Genomic DNA, 15,625 nt, shown 5'->3' on the forward strand with positions numbered 1-15,625 from the left:
ATCTGTGTGACCCGAGGCAAACTCTAGCCTTGATTTTGTAACACATTCTCTCCTAATTCTCCAATTTATCCTCTACATCTTCCTTTCTCTCTCATAAATTCTCATTCATTGTTATGTGTTAGGCTTTGAAATTCATTCATCCTTATATATTATGCACTGAACATGATAGGACCATTTTCTCTTTTCCCCTTCCTGTCAGTGTTCCATCCTAGGCCCCCTTTCTCCTCCTATCCACTCCCGGTGATGATCAGAGTCTTCACCAGGGCTTCTTCCACTGCCACCTGCAACCTTCCTTTCCCAAGACTGTTACATCCAGTCATAAAAGTTGTATGAGTATCTTTATCCGGATGGTCAGTGCTATAGGCATCTCAAACTCAAATACCTAAACTGAACTGACTTTTCCCCTAAACCTGCTATATTACCTATTTTGGCAGTGGTTCCATTATTTTAAACTAGTCTGCCCAGCCAGAAACCTGAGCTAATCAGAATTTCTCCATTTTCCTCAAGTTACACATCCAGAAAGTTTCCTTATAATATCTTGACTCTAACCTTTCTTTCCCCGCTGATTTTGCATCTTCACCATATCTTGGATCTGTTCTATGTTTACCATTCCGTTTCCTTAGTTTGGGCCCTGATACCTTCTGGTCAGGACTATAACCGGTCTCCCAAGTGGCCTCTCTCTAGTTTATTCTCCACATTGTTGCCAATGATATTTCTAAAATAGAAATCTGATTACTCTTCTGTGTATTTTAAAAATTGGTACCTAAAAGTTTTTATCGTATGTTTAAATAAATATAAAGGATTTAATTTCTGGCCATATTATAAATATTGACTTATTTTAAGCTTGAAAATTGGATTGATCACCCTTTTTTTTGTAAAAAAAATACATTTGAATTAATATTATCTGTGATTGTAAGGCTCTGTGTGTTAAAAGTTCATCTGGATTGACTTACCATTGCAATTATTAGTTTGCAATTAATCAAAACAATATATATACATATTTTTTTACAATATATATTTTTAATTTTGATAAGGAATTACTAAGCAAAAAGTTAAAATTTTATTGGAAGTGTATTTTTTCAAGCAATGGATTTGTGTGTTCGTTATGCCTTCACTAAAGGGAGTATCTGGTTGTCTCTCATTTGGGGCCCCAAAAGTTTTTACATCTTGGGGTACCGCAAGGTGTAAAATTGGGGCATGGAAATACCTTTCTTTTGAAAGTGGAAGACAGTGATAAAGGGAGAGGAGAAAAAAGCCTCAACCTTTTCAGACGATCACTTTTAGAAATGTTTATACATGGAATTTGAGTATCAGGAAATTGATTCTCTGAAAACTCTCATGTTCTCAGATACTCTTTGAAAAATCTGCATGTAATTTTAAATTGTACATTGGGTAAGTAATAGGCTTTTCAAATGAGTGTTGTGGGGGAAAGCATTACAAGTTCATGTTGGGAACAGCATAACACACTAATCTAAAAGTAGTTTAAGGGTCTGGTCCAAAAATGGAGGGGACTAGTTACTAAGTCGTGTTAGGCCATTTATTAATATTTGGATATTAGTCTGTAGGTTATGAGGCAAAGTTGACAGGAGTCAATGTTTAATTGTAAAGAATTAGATCTCCATAGCATACATATTATTTTCAATTCCACCTAAATTATTTAAGATTCAGTTCTTTTGAATTAGTGTGAAGTCATTAACTTTTTTTGAAAAATCCTAAACCACAAGTGTGCATTTCTATAACTTTTTAAAATATATATTTTTATTGATTAAAAAATAATAATTCTTTATTGTTGAAAGTATTATGTATGTTCTCCCCCCCCCCCTTGACCCCCTCCAGCCCACCCCTCCCACCCCAGGCCTTCAGCACCTTTTGTCTGTGTCCACGGGTTATGCATATATGCATATAAGGTCCTTGGTTGATTACCTCTCACCCACTCTCCCTCCCCTGCCTTCCCTCTGAGATTCCGCACTCTGTTCCATGCTTCCATGTCTCCAGTCCACTCCGTTCATCAGTTTATTTTGTTACTTAGATTCCACATGATTGCGATCATGTAATATTTGTCTTTCTCTGACGGACTTATTTCACTTAGCATGATACTCTCCAGATCCCTCCATGCTGTCTCAAAGGGTAAGAGATTCTTTTTTACTGTTGTATAGTATATATTTTTGTTGATTTCAGAGAGGAAGGGAGAGGGAGAGAGAGACATCAATGATGAGAATCATTGATCAGCTGCCTCCTGCACGCCCTCTACTGGGGATTGAGCCCACATCCCGGGCATGTGCCCTTGACCAGAATCAAACTGGGGACCTTTCCATCCACAGGCTGATTGATGCTCTATCCAGTGAGCCAAACCAGCTAGGGACATTTATATAACTTTAGAACAGAAACTTTTGTTTTTAAATTCTTTCTGTGGGTGGATATTTTTTTAGCTCTACAACATAACTAATTACTGTATTCTTTTGGTGGTCTTTAATGGCTAATTTATTTATTTTTTATTTTTTATTTAAGTATTACAAAGGGTATTATATATGTGTCCCTTTTTCCCCCCGCCCTTGACAATCCCCTGGCCTCCCCTACCCCCCAGTGTCTTATGTCCATTGGTTAGGCTTATATGCATGCATACAAGTCCTTTGGTTGATCTCTTACCCCCCTCCCTCCTGCCCCCCAACCCTCCCCGGCCTTCCCGCTGCAGTTTGACAATCTGTTTGAGGCAGCTCTGCCTCTGTATCTATTATTATTCAAAAGTTTATAATGGTCTTTATTATCCATGAATGAGTGAGATCATGTGGTATTTTTCCTTCATTGACTGGCTTATTTCACTTAGCATAATGCTCTCCAGTTCCATCCATGCCATCGCAATGGTAAGAGTTCCTTCTTTTTTACAGCAGCATAGTATTCCATCGTGTAGATGTACCACAGTTTTCTTAATCCTTTAATGGCTAATTTATAATGATATCTGACCTTGAGATAAAATCCTCAGGAATAATTACTAAATCTGGATTGAATTTATTTGCCTCCTTTGTTCTGGTTCCCTTAGGTTATCTCTATGAACATGAGGTTATGTCAGGCTTAGCTGTCTTCTCCAGTTTTGTTTTTTCATGAAAAGTGAGAATCGAAAGTACCTTAAAATGTGAGAGTTTGTTAATTATTTAGACAGCTCTCAATATAAAGTATAATTTCATTGTTTCCTCCTACATTTAATAAAGTCTGATTTTAATAACTATTTATTGAATCAGTGTTCCTTTTATATATATTTAAAATGTTTTGACCCACATATAAAAATGGTAGATCTTTGAAGATGTTTTACTTTTTAGACTATAGTGCAAATTAGGTTTCTGACCCAAGCAGAGTAAACTCTTCCTCCACCCTGAAATTCTTCCCCTGTCTTGTATATTCAATGAAAACATATTCATCTTTCAAGATTTGTGTTTGATTTCACCTCCCTAAAGACTTCCCTGACCCTCCTACTATGCCAGGACTAACTGCTTGTACTCAAGGGGAAGGTACATAATGCTTTACTTTAAAATTACTTTAATATACTTCAAGATACTATGACTTGAATTTCAGCACTGGAAAGGGAAAAGGAAGTGAAATTAATAATCAACTTGTGAATACGTTAGTTGCTACAGTAGGCATATTTGACATAAGTTATTTCCTTTAATTCTATGACCATTGGATTATGTATGATGCTGCTAGTAACTTATGAGTTTACAGTAATGTTGCATTAGAACCTCTAAAAACAGTCTCCAAAGGGTTGGAGAAGATCTTTTTTAATGTGTAAAAGCCATTTGTTTTTTTTTTGTTTTTTTGCCATCTTAAATGTACTAGCAAGAGTCTCTATTTAGATGAAAAGCCCAAAGACTATACCTTACCAGAATTTGGGAGTGCTCATTCATTCTTTCTTAGGAAAATACCAAAAACTGTGTTATAGAGGATTATAGATAGTGACTGGGTCTATATTAGATATATAAAGCTTTTTTATTTATTTATTTTTAATTATTTATTTTTGGTTGATCCTCACCTGAGGATATTTTTCCATTGATTTTTAGAGAGAGAGACAGACAGAGATAGAGAGAAACATTGATGTGAGAGAGACATTGATTGGTTGCCTCCTGCACGTACCCTGACCAGGGCCGGGGAACCTGCAACCAAGGCAGGTGCCCTTGTCTGGAATCGAATCCGGGACCCTTCAGTCCATGGGCTGACGTTCTAGCCACTGAGCCAGCTAAGGTTTTTTAAAACAAATAATTATTTCTGTATTTGTTAAAAGTACTAAGATGTGACGATATATTGGATTTCTATAAGGAATTGTATCTTATTTTAGGATGGTCTTCACAATACCCTCTACAGTCCCTTCTAACTGGTTATCAGTGCAACTCTAATGATGAGCACACTTCTTATGGAGAAACAGGAGTCCCAGTTCCTCCTTTTGGATGCACTTTCTCTTCTGGTAAGAAAATTACTGTCTAGCTAGGCTTGGTAAAAAAAAAAAAAAAAATCTATTTCACACTTAGAGGAAAAATATACAGAGATACCTCCCTTTCAAAAAAAAGTAAGATAGGTGATAGAGTTTTTCTAAGACTGTTCTTCCTGATTCATGAAATAAACTTTTCTTAATCTCTGTGCATAATTATATATATCCTCTAAAGTAGCTGTTCTCAACCTGTGGGTCGCGACCCCTTTGGGGGTCTAACGACCCTTTCACAGGGGTTGCCTAAGACCATCGGAAAACACATATATAATTACATAATGTTTTTGTGATTAATCACTGTGCTTTAATTATGTTCAGTTTGTAACAATGAAAATACATCCTGCATATCAGATATTTACATTACGATTCATAACAGTAGCAAAATTACAGTTATGAAGTAGCAACGAAAATAATTTTATGGTTGGGGTTCACCACAACATGAGGAACTGTACTAAAGGGTCGTGGCATTAGGAAGGTTGAGAACCACTGCTCTAAAGCATAGGACCTTATAGCACTTTTAAAAAAACTAATATAGGGAAAAGGTTGCAAAGGTTCAGCCATCATGAAAACTGTTTTGATCTGATTGAATCTATCTTTCTGGAATGCCTTGGGGAACAAAAGAACAGAAATAGAAATACTTTTTACCACTGTTAATATTCTAAAACAGGAAAAGTAAAAGGTTGTGAAAAGGGGATTTTAAACTAATAGACTCAGCCTGCTGGTGGCCTACATTATATACCTTTATTAGCCGTTGGCCAGTACCACTCTTGTTTTGTTTGAGTACCATTCTTTATTCATCTCTCTCTTAAATGAGAGGTTATCTGAAGATAACTTTGGTGGTTTTAAGTCATTTACTGAATTAGAAAATATGGCAAATTTTAAGTAATTTTTAATTCAAATTACCTCTGGACCATATCAGATGCCATTTGGGTAGAATCATCTTCCCTCTTTTCTAACAGATTCTTTGTGTTTACCCAGTAGCTTTCAATTAATCTATGTTATATATAGGTTATATATACTTATATATTTATACATATGTATATAACTTTATAATAAGCTCTAAAATTATGTTACTCTTCATACATTCTATTCTTTATTTTTTATTTAGCTCCAAATATGAAGCATATACTAGCAGTTGCCAATGAAGAAGGCTTCGTTAGATTATATAACACAGAATCACAAACGTATAGAAAGAAGTGTGTTAAAGGTAAGTCTAGGTCAGGGGTGGGCAAACTTTTTGACTCGAGGGCCACAATGGGTTCTTAAACTGGACCTGAGGGCCGGAACAAAAGCATGAATGGAGTGTTTGTGTGAACTAATATAAATTCAAAGTGAACATCATTACATAAAAGGGTACGGTCTTTTTTTTTTTTTTTTTTTTTAGTTTTATTCATTTCAAACGGGCCCTGGCCCATGGGCCGTAGTTTGCCCACGGCTGGTCTAGGTCTAAGGTTTTTGTTTTACCGTTTTAAATTCATATAGCCTCAAGTAAATTATTATTTGACTACATTCCCAATTATATTCATTTCTGATTAAGTCTGTTTAAGGACCAGGCTATTTCTTTCAATATATTTTAATTATGGCATGACTTTACTGAAAATTAAGAAAAATACATTTTAGGATTAAAAACAGTTCTTTTAAAAAGGTTCAATCTTTTACACTTAATATCATTGGGAGAAACATTGTTTTAAAATACTTATACTGACCAAGCATCTTTCATGTATAAGACAAAGTTCTATTGACCTTAAAAAGCTGATAATTTGGAACTAATAAGTCAACTGTTGAAATAACTAAAATAAAACAAAGACTGTAAATGATACAGACATACAAAGAAAATGCTATAGAAGTCAAGAGCAAGTCCTCATGTGATAAAGAAGGGGAGGAAAATTTTTTTGAAGGATAGGACATTTGAGTTGGACTGGTATTTAGACCAATGGTGATAGAATAGGATACTCCCGGTGGAGGGGAAAGCATTAGCAAAGACCTAGAAATATGAAAGAATAGGATATAATCAGGAAATAGGGTGTAATTCGGTTTCATTTGAATGTGGTATGTAGAGAACAGTGAAAGATAAATCTTGTGATAAAGGACAAAGCCTACAAAACCTTGAGGTGTCAAACTAAAGTACTTTAGACTTCAGAGAGCAGGATGAAGATTTTTGAACTGGAAAATGTTTCAGAAAGATTTCATTTTAGAGAATATATTACTAGTCACCTCATGGAAAGGAATTTGATATCAAATGTTAGTTCTATGTAGTAATGGTGGGGATGTTTTGTATTATATCACTCTTTAAATCTTCCTTCTCCATTGTAATGCTCTTTGGCCAATGGACCTTAGGGTGCTGACCATTGACTTTTTCACTACAGTTTTCAAAGTATTTAAACTGCTATTGATATGACTACCCCAGAACATAGTCTAGACATTTCACATTCATCATTTTCTTAATTTAGAATGGATGGCTCACTGGAATGCTGTCTTTGACCTCGCCTGGGTCCCAGGTGAATTTAAACTTGTAAGTGGCTTTCATTTTATTTGGGTCTGAGTAGATAATGGTTAAGGGTTGCTTTATTCAATTGTGATAATATTTTTTAAAGGTTACAGCAGCAGGTGATCAATCGGCCAAATTTTGGGATGTAAAAGCTGGTGAGCTGCTTGGAACTTGCAAAGGTCATCAGTGCAGCCTCAAGTCAGTTGCCTTTTCTAAGTTTGAGAAAGGTAGGTTTGTACCTGTCTTCTTTCATCTCCTCAGCCTCCTTTACAATGGGGTAATAAGAAATTATAATTGTTTCCTCATTTTCTGCTATCAAAGTTGCTATTTTATGTATGTAGATGATTGAGATTCTAATATGACTGAAAACTTAAATGAAATTAAGTTGGGTTTTAGCCTTATTCTTATGGACATTATCTCCAGCTTGTCCCTGAAAATCAAACATTGTCAGGTAATTTTTTTCTATAACCTTGCCAATAAGGTAAAGATTTGCTAATAGCTACTATACCTCTATTCAATGCTGGGTGTCCTTTAAAGTCTAAACCCTGTGTTGGCCACTGATTTGCCTATTCTGCACATTCATATAAATAGGAACTATATAATATGTGGTCTTTTGTGGCTGGCTTCTTTCACTTGGTGTAATGTTTAATCTTATTTTTTTTTACCTCAAGTTGAATGATTTCTGTTGCTGTATCTTCAAGTTCACTGACTTTTCCTCTGTTCTCATCATTATGCTCTTAAAGTTATCCAGTGAATTTTGTCATTTCAGAAATTGTTTTCTATTCTAAATTTTCCTTTTTTATAAGCTCTCTCTGCTGAGATTTTTCATCTTTTCAATGTAAATGTCTACTTTACCTCATTTGACATAGTTATATTTGCTTTACAATCTTATCTGATAAAGCAACATGTGAGTTATTTCAAGGTTGGCCTCTGTTGATTTCTTTTCCCTTGAGGATGACTCGTTTTTCCAAACTCTTTATATGTCAAATAATTTAGTTATATCCTGGGCATTGTGAATGGTATGTTGGACTCTGGGTTCTGTTATATTGCTGAGGGAAGAGTTGATGTTTTTGTTCTAATGGGCAATTAATTAAGACTCAAGTTACAGATTCAAACCTGCAACAGGGCAGTGGGTTCTATCTCAATTCTGTTCGTTAATTTAAGTCTTAGTTGCAAGCTGCTTTAAGTTTTCCCCTTCATAGATGGTTCAGGGGTCAGCCAGAAACTTATCCTGAGTTAAACACAGAATCAGGCCTTCCCTTGCTCTGGCTTTCTCTAGGGTTTCCCCTTCTCTGGCAGCTCTTGTTGCCCAACGTCTCCTTTTCCAGTTTCTCTGGCTTGGAAGATGGCAGGTTTTTCTATTGGCATTTTAGTTGCTTGCCCACTGGCTGCCCTCAAGGTAAAACCACAAAAGACCAGTAACTTAGCCCAAGCCAATCACTTGCTTCAGTTATTGACTCTCCTCCAAAAATTGCATGTTTTTGTTCAGTCTTGATAGAGCCCTCAGGTCATTTTTTATATTTTTTTTCCAGAGTTTAAAAGCTAATGCAAGTGGATTGGTTTGGTAAGTGTACACTCTTCCATACAGAAGCAGAGTTGTTTTGGCTTAATTTTAAAGAATAATACATTGCAGATAAATTGAAGTTCTTCTATGTTTTCTTCTCCAATCCCATTGCCCCCTTCCATCTCTAGAGGCAACCCCTTTCACAAATTTTGTTTGGATCTCTTCCATGGTTTTCTACTGAGACAGTACAACTTGGAGGTTTGGAGTATGGGCTCTGGATTCCTACTGTCAAGAATACCTTTACAAATTAGTCATTCTCTCTGTGCCTTAGCTTTCTCATTTTCCCAGTAAAATGGGAATAATAATACCCACTAATAGGATTAGTAACAAGGATTGAGATAATTTATATAAAGCACTTAGGGCAGTGTATAGCACTTAGTAAGCACTCATTATATTTGGTTATTGCTTGTTTATCATTCTTACTATAACTTTACCATATATATAGTGTTTTATGTGGTTTTAAGAAAATTTACACAGGGATTATTCTGTTGAGTTTTTGTTTAATATTTGACATGTGTTTTGAGTTTTTTGTAATTCTTTACCTTCACAACTTTTTCTCTTACTTGTTGTTGAACCATATATTTTTAATTTTTAATCTCTAGCGCCAATTATAGAAGCTAGCATATAATAGATACTCTAGGAAACTTAAGTTGTAATGTACATGTCATTGACCAGTTTTTTAATTTCTTGATAAACTATTTCCCCACAGCTGTCTTCTGTACAGGTGGAAGAGATGGCAACATTATGGTCTGGGACACCAGGTGTAACAAAAAAGGTAGTCTAGTTCCATTTTAATTTTGATAAATGTGGCCTGTCCCATACTTCATTGTTTTGAATGAAAGGTTTATTGAATTCATCTGATAACCACTAGGGGGCACAAGTTCACAATCCTTTATTTCTGCTTACTGTTCTAATGCTCATGATCTTAGCGATTGTTGCAAGTATTACCCTCTGTATTTAAATCATATTGTCTTCTGAACTATATTATTTATCTAAATGATTGATGGAATTGAAATTATTAATTCATTGCTCATTGGTAAATGATCTTTTATAATTTTTTTGGCTTTAAAGAATTAGGTTAGATTAAATGTAATTATGCTCACCTTGCCCATTGATGCCATTAAGCAGAAACTAATGATCATCTTCCCTTTTAAAAAAAAAAAAAGTTATTTTTAGCCCTAACCGGTTTGGCTCAGTGGATAGAGCGTCGGCCTGCAGACTGAAGGGTCCCAGGTTTGATTCTGGTCAAGGGCATGTACCTTGGTTGCGCGTACATTCCCAGTAGGGGGTGTGTGGGAGGCAGCTGATCGATGTTTCTCTCTTATCGATGTTTCTAACTCTCTATCCTTCTCCCTTCCTCTCTGTAAAAAATCAATAAAATATATTTTTTTAAAAATTATTTTTAACAGACTATTTTATAGAGCAGTTTTAGTTATATAGCAAAATTGAGCAGAAAGTATAGAGCATTCTCTGTGTACTGATATACCCCATCTCACACAGCCTCTTCCACTATCAACATCCACACGAGAGTTAAAAATTTATTACAACTGATGAACCTACATGGATACATCACTATCACCCAAGGTCTATCTGTACTTTACATTAGGGTTCACTCTTAGTATTGTATATTCTATTGGTTTTGACAAGTATAAAATGACATGTATCTACTATTATAGTATCATACAGGATAGTTCACTGCTCTAAAAATACTCTCTACTCCACCTATTAATCCTACCCTTCCCCCAATCCTGGCAACCACTGATTTTTTTATTTTCTTCATGGCTTTGCTTTTTTTTCTTTCATGGTTTTGCCTTTCCCAGAATGTCATAATTACAGTATGTAGCCTTTTCACATTGGCTTTTCTTAATTAGTAATATGCATTTAAGGTTCTTCTGTGTCTTTTTATGGCGTGGAAGCTCACTTTGTAGCACTGGATAATATGTCATTGTCTGGATGTACCACAGTTTATTCATACATTCAAATACTGAAGCACATCTTGGTTGTTTCCAAATTCTGGCAATTATGAATAAAGCTGCTATAAACATCTGTGTGCTTATTCCTTTTTATCCATTATAATCTCAACACAAAAGATGTAATGTGGTAGCACTGCTGGCTTTGAATTTCAATAATCTAATAAAGAATGTAATTAATCTTGAAATCTTATATATAAACTAGAGACCCGGTGCACAAATTTGTGCACGGGTGGGGTCCCTTGGCCTGGTCGGCCTGATTGGCCTGATCAGCGCCGTCTTGCCCAGTCCCAATCAGGGACGATGGGGGCCAGCTAGCCGGGGAAGGACTGTGGGAGGGCTCCAGGGCATGTCCGGCCCTCTCACCCAGTCCAGATTGGCTGGACCCCAGCAGCAAGCTAACCTACTGGTTGGAGCATCTGCTCCCTGGTGGTCAGTGTGGGTCATAGCAACTGGTTGAGTGATTCAGTCAATCTATCTGTTGGACACTTAGCATATTATGCTTTTATTATATAGGACGTTACATTCAGCATAAGAATAAGTTCTGAAAACTAAATAAATTTCCTCTGAATATCTTTCAGATGGATTTTATAGGCAAGTGAATCAAATCAGTGGTGCTCACAATACCTTAGACAAGCAAACCCCTTCAAAACCTAAGAAGAAACAGAATTCAAAAGGACTTGCTCCTTCTGTGGTAAGGTTTTATAGCTATATACACGTGTGCAGATCTTAACAGTGGGAATTTGTTGAGCATAAAAACAGGAGCTATAGATTGAGTGAGAATCTTCATTTCCTCTTGATATCAGTGGGTTTTTTGTTAATGCTAATTGATGGTTTTCAAAACCTAGTTTGCAACAGAAGAACATGGGAAGCATATTAAAAATTCAGCTTCCTAAGCCTCATCCTTAGGGTTTCCATGCACACACTTACCTACAGCATAATGTGATTCACTAGGAAAGGGGCAGTAGTTTGAAGAAGTGTATTAAGTACTATGATAGTTTCTGTTGGGAAGGAATCCCTGTTGTTTTCATATAGTACCTTTCTAGTATCTGGTAGTCAAAGCTCAGACAATGCCCAGAATACATCTTTATTCTCACCATTGCTCTTAATGTGTTTACTTTTCTAGTACTCCTGGTCTGTAGGATCCAACTTAATATTTTGGGGGGAGGTATGGTTGTTAAAACAGAACTTAAAATTGCATACCATGAACAGGACACAAGCAAGAATGGGAACTGGCAGGGTTAGCATGAGGTCTTTGGAGGTTAGATGAAGTTAAAATGAGTAATATATTTCAGACATTTAATCAGATTCTGAGCCAAGAAAACCTGTTAACAGCAATTAGGTAAAAAAACTCCGTTGAGCACCTTTAAATTTTTCAGAGCATGTAATAACCATCTTTGATCGGTAGTTCTTTAGATACTTTTATATGATAGTCTAGGTAAAAATCTAGATAGACGGTGATATTTCATAGATGAAACAGGCATGGGAAAGTTAAGTGAATTTCCTAAGGATACATAGCTTATTAGTAGGTCTGATTCTAAGTAGAGTCAGTAAGCTTAAACAAGTTAAATCTTTTAATAACCAATATGTTTCTTAAGTGTAAGTCAAAGTGATTCCTAGCTAAAATTACTTCTTGGTCAGCAAGAAGATTTAGTCTAACTCAGAGTTTGGGAGAAAAAAAAGCCATTTTAGTACCAGGTCTCTTGATGGTGAAGATTGTGCTGTCCAAAATAGGATTTACTCCCTTTTTTTTCTTCTTTGTGTTACTAGGATTCTCAGCAGAGTGTTACTGTGGTCCTCTTTCAAGATGAGAATACGTTAGTCTCAGCAGGAGCTGTGGATGGGTAAGAGCTTTATTTCTTGGTTCTTTTGACAAGGTCTCTTTCATGAACTGTGATGGGGAAGTCACCTAGTCCCATTATAATTGAATATGTGCACTTTTAACTTTCCAACATAGTGAATACCCAGCTGAGAAGAGGACCTGCAGATCACACTGAAAATATCTAGTTAGGACTCTTGCTCAAATAATTAAGTGAGATAATACATGTGTCACACTTAGCACATTTTCTAGCACATATGAGCATATTGGCTGCTCCTGTTATAGAGAAGCTGGATAGGTAGCTTGTTTATCTATGCAGTATAATTTAGTCAGTAATTCTTATTTAAGAAGTAAAATTGCTAGTATCTTAGATTTTATCTTCTCATGGTTTAATAATAACCTAAAAGAAAAAACCTGATTTGGGGCATTTCTGGGAGTGCTCTAACTAGAATAATAGTAAGTCCTGATGACTTTCAACTCACATACCTGCCATCCATGATTGGTCTGAATTCTTAGCTTCAGATAATTTTGTGGTATTCTTGATTGGTTGCTTTGTTCAAATATAACTTATTTGAGTATAGGGACTCTTTCATTCTTTTTTTTTAAAGCATGTAGCATAGTGCCTAATACTTATTATTATTTTTTAATATATTTTATTGATTTTTTACAGAGAGGAAGGGAGAGGAATAGAGAGTTATAAACATCGATGAGAGAGAAACATCGATCAGCTGCCTCCTGCACACCCCCTACTGGGGATGTGCCCGCAACCAAGGTACATGCCCTTGATTGGAATCAAACCCGGGACCCTTCAGTCCGAAGGCTGACGCTCTATCCATTGAGCCAAACCAGTCAGGGCGGGACTCCCTTTTGTAAGCCCCTGTCTTTGTCCCCTTATTTACTCATTATATCTCCCAAGACATCCTCCCTTCAAAAAACAATTTAGCCTGGCCGGTGTGACTCAGTGGTTGAGTGTCAACCTATGAACCAGGAGGTCATGGTTCGATTCCTGGTCAGGGCGCATGCCGGGGTTTCAGGCTTGATGCCCAGTAGCAGGAATGCAGGAAGCAGCCAATCAATAATTCTCTTCATTTATGTTTCTATTTCTCTTTCCCGCTCCCTTCCTCTCTGAAATCAATGAAAATATGTTTTTTGAAAAGCAATTTAAGAAGATCATGACTTTTAGGATTTCCATTGTGTTTGTTGCCCTCTGGACACTAAAACTTTTTATTTTGTGGACCAAAGCCTGAGGCACAAATGAAGCATTATCTAAAGGTTATTAGTTGTGCTTGTGAATGGATGTGAGAGCTTGCTCTGTTTGTTTCCAAGGATTCTGCCCTGCTACAAGCTTGTGTTTAAGACAATAATCACAATTGATGAAATGAAAAAATACTTTATTTCACAGGAAAATTTGTTTAGATTACTTAAGGAGTTACATATAGAGATATAACCTTATGGACAAAGTTTGTTACTTATGCTGTCAAAGGTTACATGCAGAGTGTTAAAAGCTTAGGAAATGTTTTTTTTTTTTCTGCAAAACAATGAAACAATGACTATCAGCAGCTACCCTCATCTTCCTTTTCCGCTCCCTTGATGTAAACTCAAGGTAACCCATCACTGGGTCAGATCACATCTGTTTCCGTTATGCCAGAATTGTAAGCCTGATACTAGAAAAAACAGTATGAGACATTTCATTCTGTTTCCCAATGAGATAACCTAATTGTACCTGGTTCATGTGCCAGAGGTGTTAGATTAAAAGTCATTTTACGTTCAATATAGTTGAAACTGGTTGGGGTTGGAGAAGGACTATCAAATAACTATCTCTTTACATTGATTTTTAGGGTAATTAAAATATGGGATTTACGTAAGAATTATACTGCTTATCGACAAGAACCTATAGCATCCAAGTATTTCCCGTACCCAGGTAGCAGCACTCGAAAATTAGGTAAGCCTTTTTATAGACTGTAGGACTTTTTGGAAGGACTTTTCGGGGAGTGTAAGTTTTTGTTAAAATTTTAAAATAAATATGCTAGTTTTCAGCAACATAGACTTGGAAAACTCTAATATATGTGGTTCTGTCTTTTTGAAGTTAAAAAAATAAAAACAAGAATATTTTTGGTTTGCATATATTTTGGAGAAAATGAATTTTAGTGATTCTTTTTGTAAAATGATCATTTGGCCTCAGCATTTTTAATCTCATTTCTACTCATTGTCACCAGTCATGCTAACTAGAGTTTCCTTTTTCCAGGCTACTCCAGTCTGATTTTGGATTCCACTGGCTCTACTTTATTTGCTAACTGCACAGATGACAACATCTACATGTTTAATATGACTGGATTAAAGACTTCTCCTGGTAAGATCTTAGTCATTCAAGTTCTTACCCAGAAAACTAATACAGTCTTTTTGGTTAATGATAATTTGATGTTGGTTCTTTTCCAAGCCAAATTTATTATTAAGACATATGAGAATTTTAGAATCTTTGATTAGTTCTACTGATGAATTATCTTGTGGGACAGAGAAGGATGTTCTGCTCAGGTTTTGTTCTGTTTGGGGGTTGTTCATTAAATTAGGGGGCTGAATTTTTTAATCCCCCACAATAATTCTTACCAGTCTTCTCAATATTGGACAATTTCTTCTTTTATGTTTTCCTTATCCTCACCTGTTTTATACTTCAAGAAAATTAAAAGTAAAATCTGATATTTAAAGTTGATAAATAACATTTTTAAAAAGAAACCGGTTTCTCAAGCATACACTAAGAGGGTTATTTGGGTTACATAATTTCTAGAACATTATTAATTGCTTAAGCAAGCTACATATTAGTAACCTGCTTTTTCTTACAGACTTTGAATTCTATAACCAATCCCCATATCTACCCAGTGCCCACTAAAGTAAGATGTGCTGATAAATAAATCTCAAAATAGTATACACTATGCAGGGCTCTTAACAGAAGTTTCCAAAGACTGCCCCCAAAGCCGTTACTAGGATTTCTTATCTGTAACAGCATTACAGTTGGTATTTCTAATGCTCTGAAATAGGTCTAAACAAGGACAAGAATATTTGGAAAGGAAAGAGTTTTTGTAACTAATTTTGCTATTTTCCTGAATGGAATTCGAATTTAGACAACTTCTAATTTAGTTATCATTTTGTTATACTGTGGCATGAAAAGGAACCTTGAGTTCAGATTATCCTTCTGTGATCAAACAGATATGTCCAAGGCCACTTTACTAACAATTTAGCAACCTTTTTTACTGTGTTCCTAAAATAACTTAATTGGCTGTCACAAATAGAATGATACAGATATAGATATTATGTTTCT

The 15,625-nt window shown here is 35.7% G+C and overlaps 1 protein-coding gene across 8 annotated transcripts in view; it reads left to right on the plus strand.

Annotated features, from left to right (window-relative positions):
- Positions 1 to 15,625, plus strand: part of DTL (denticleless E3 ubiquitin protein ligase homolog) — a 66,434-nt gene that overhangs the window by 2,117 nt on the left and 48,692 nt on the right. For 4 of the 8 annotated variants that reach the window (XM_059675293.1, XM_059675292.1, XM_059675291.1 and 1 more), the window contains exons 2-10: positions 4,325 to 4,450; positions 5,580 to 5,678; positions 6,922 to 6,983; positions 7,066 to 7,186; positions 9,233 to 9,298; positions 11,075 to 11,187; positions 12,264 to 12,337; positions 14,151 to 14,254; positions 14,558 to 14,662. In XM_059675293.1, the coding sequence (XP_059531276.1) occupies positions 4,325 to 4,450; positions 5,580 to 5,678; positions 6,922 to 6,983; positions 7,066 to 7,186; positions 9,233 to 9,298; positions 11,075 to 11,187; positions 12,264 to 12,337; positions 14,151 to 14,254; positions 14,558 to 14,662 (870 nt within the window). Of the gene's footprint in view, positions 1 to 4,324; positions 4,451 to 5,579; positions 5,679 to 6,921; positions 6,984 to 7,065; positions 7,187 to 8,491; positions 8,524 to 9,232; positions 9,299 to 11,074; positions 11,188 to 12,263; positions 12,338 to 14,150; positions 14,255 to 14,557; positions 14,663 to 15,625 lie in introns of those variants that run through there. The other 4 variants (XM_059675295.1, XM_059675297.1, XM_059675296.1 and 1 more) reach the window with 4 other exon arrangements.

This window comes from Myotis daubentonii, chromosome 18 (genome assembly GCF_963259705.1).
Source record: "Myotis daubentonii chromosome 18, mMyoDau2.1, whole genome shotgun sequence".
Taxonomy (NCBI): Eukaryota; Metazoa; Chordata; class Mammalia; order Chiroptera; family Vespertilionidae; genus Myotis; species Myotis daubentonii.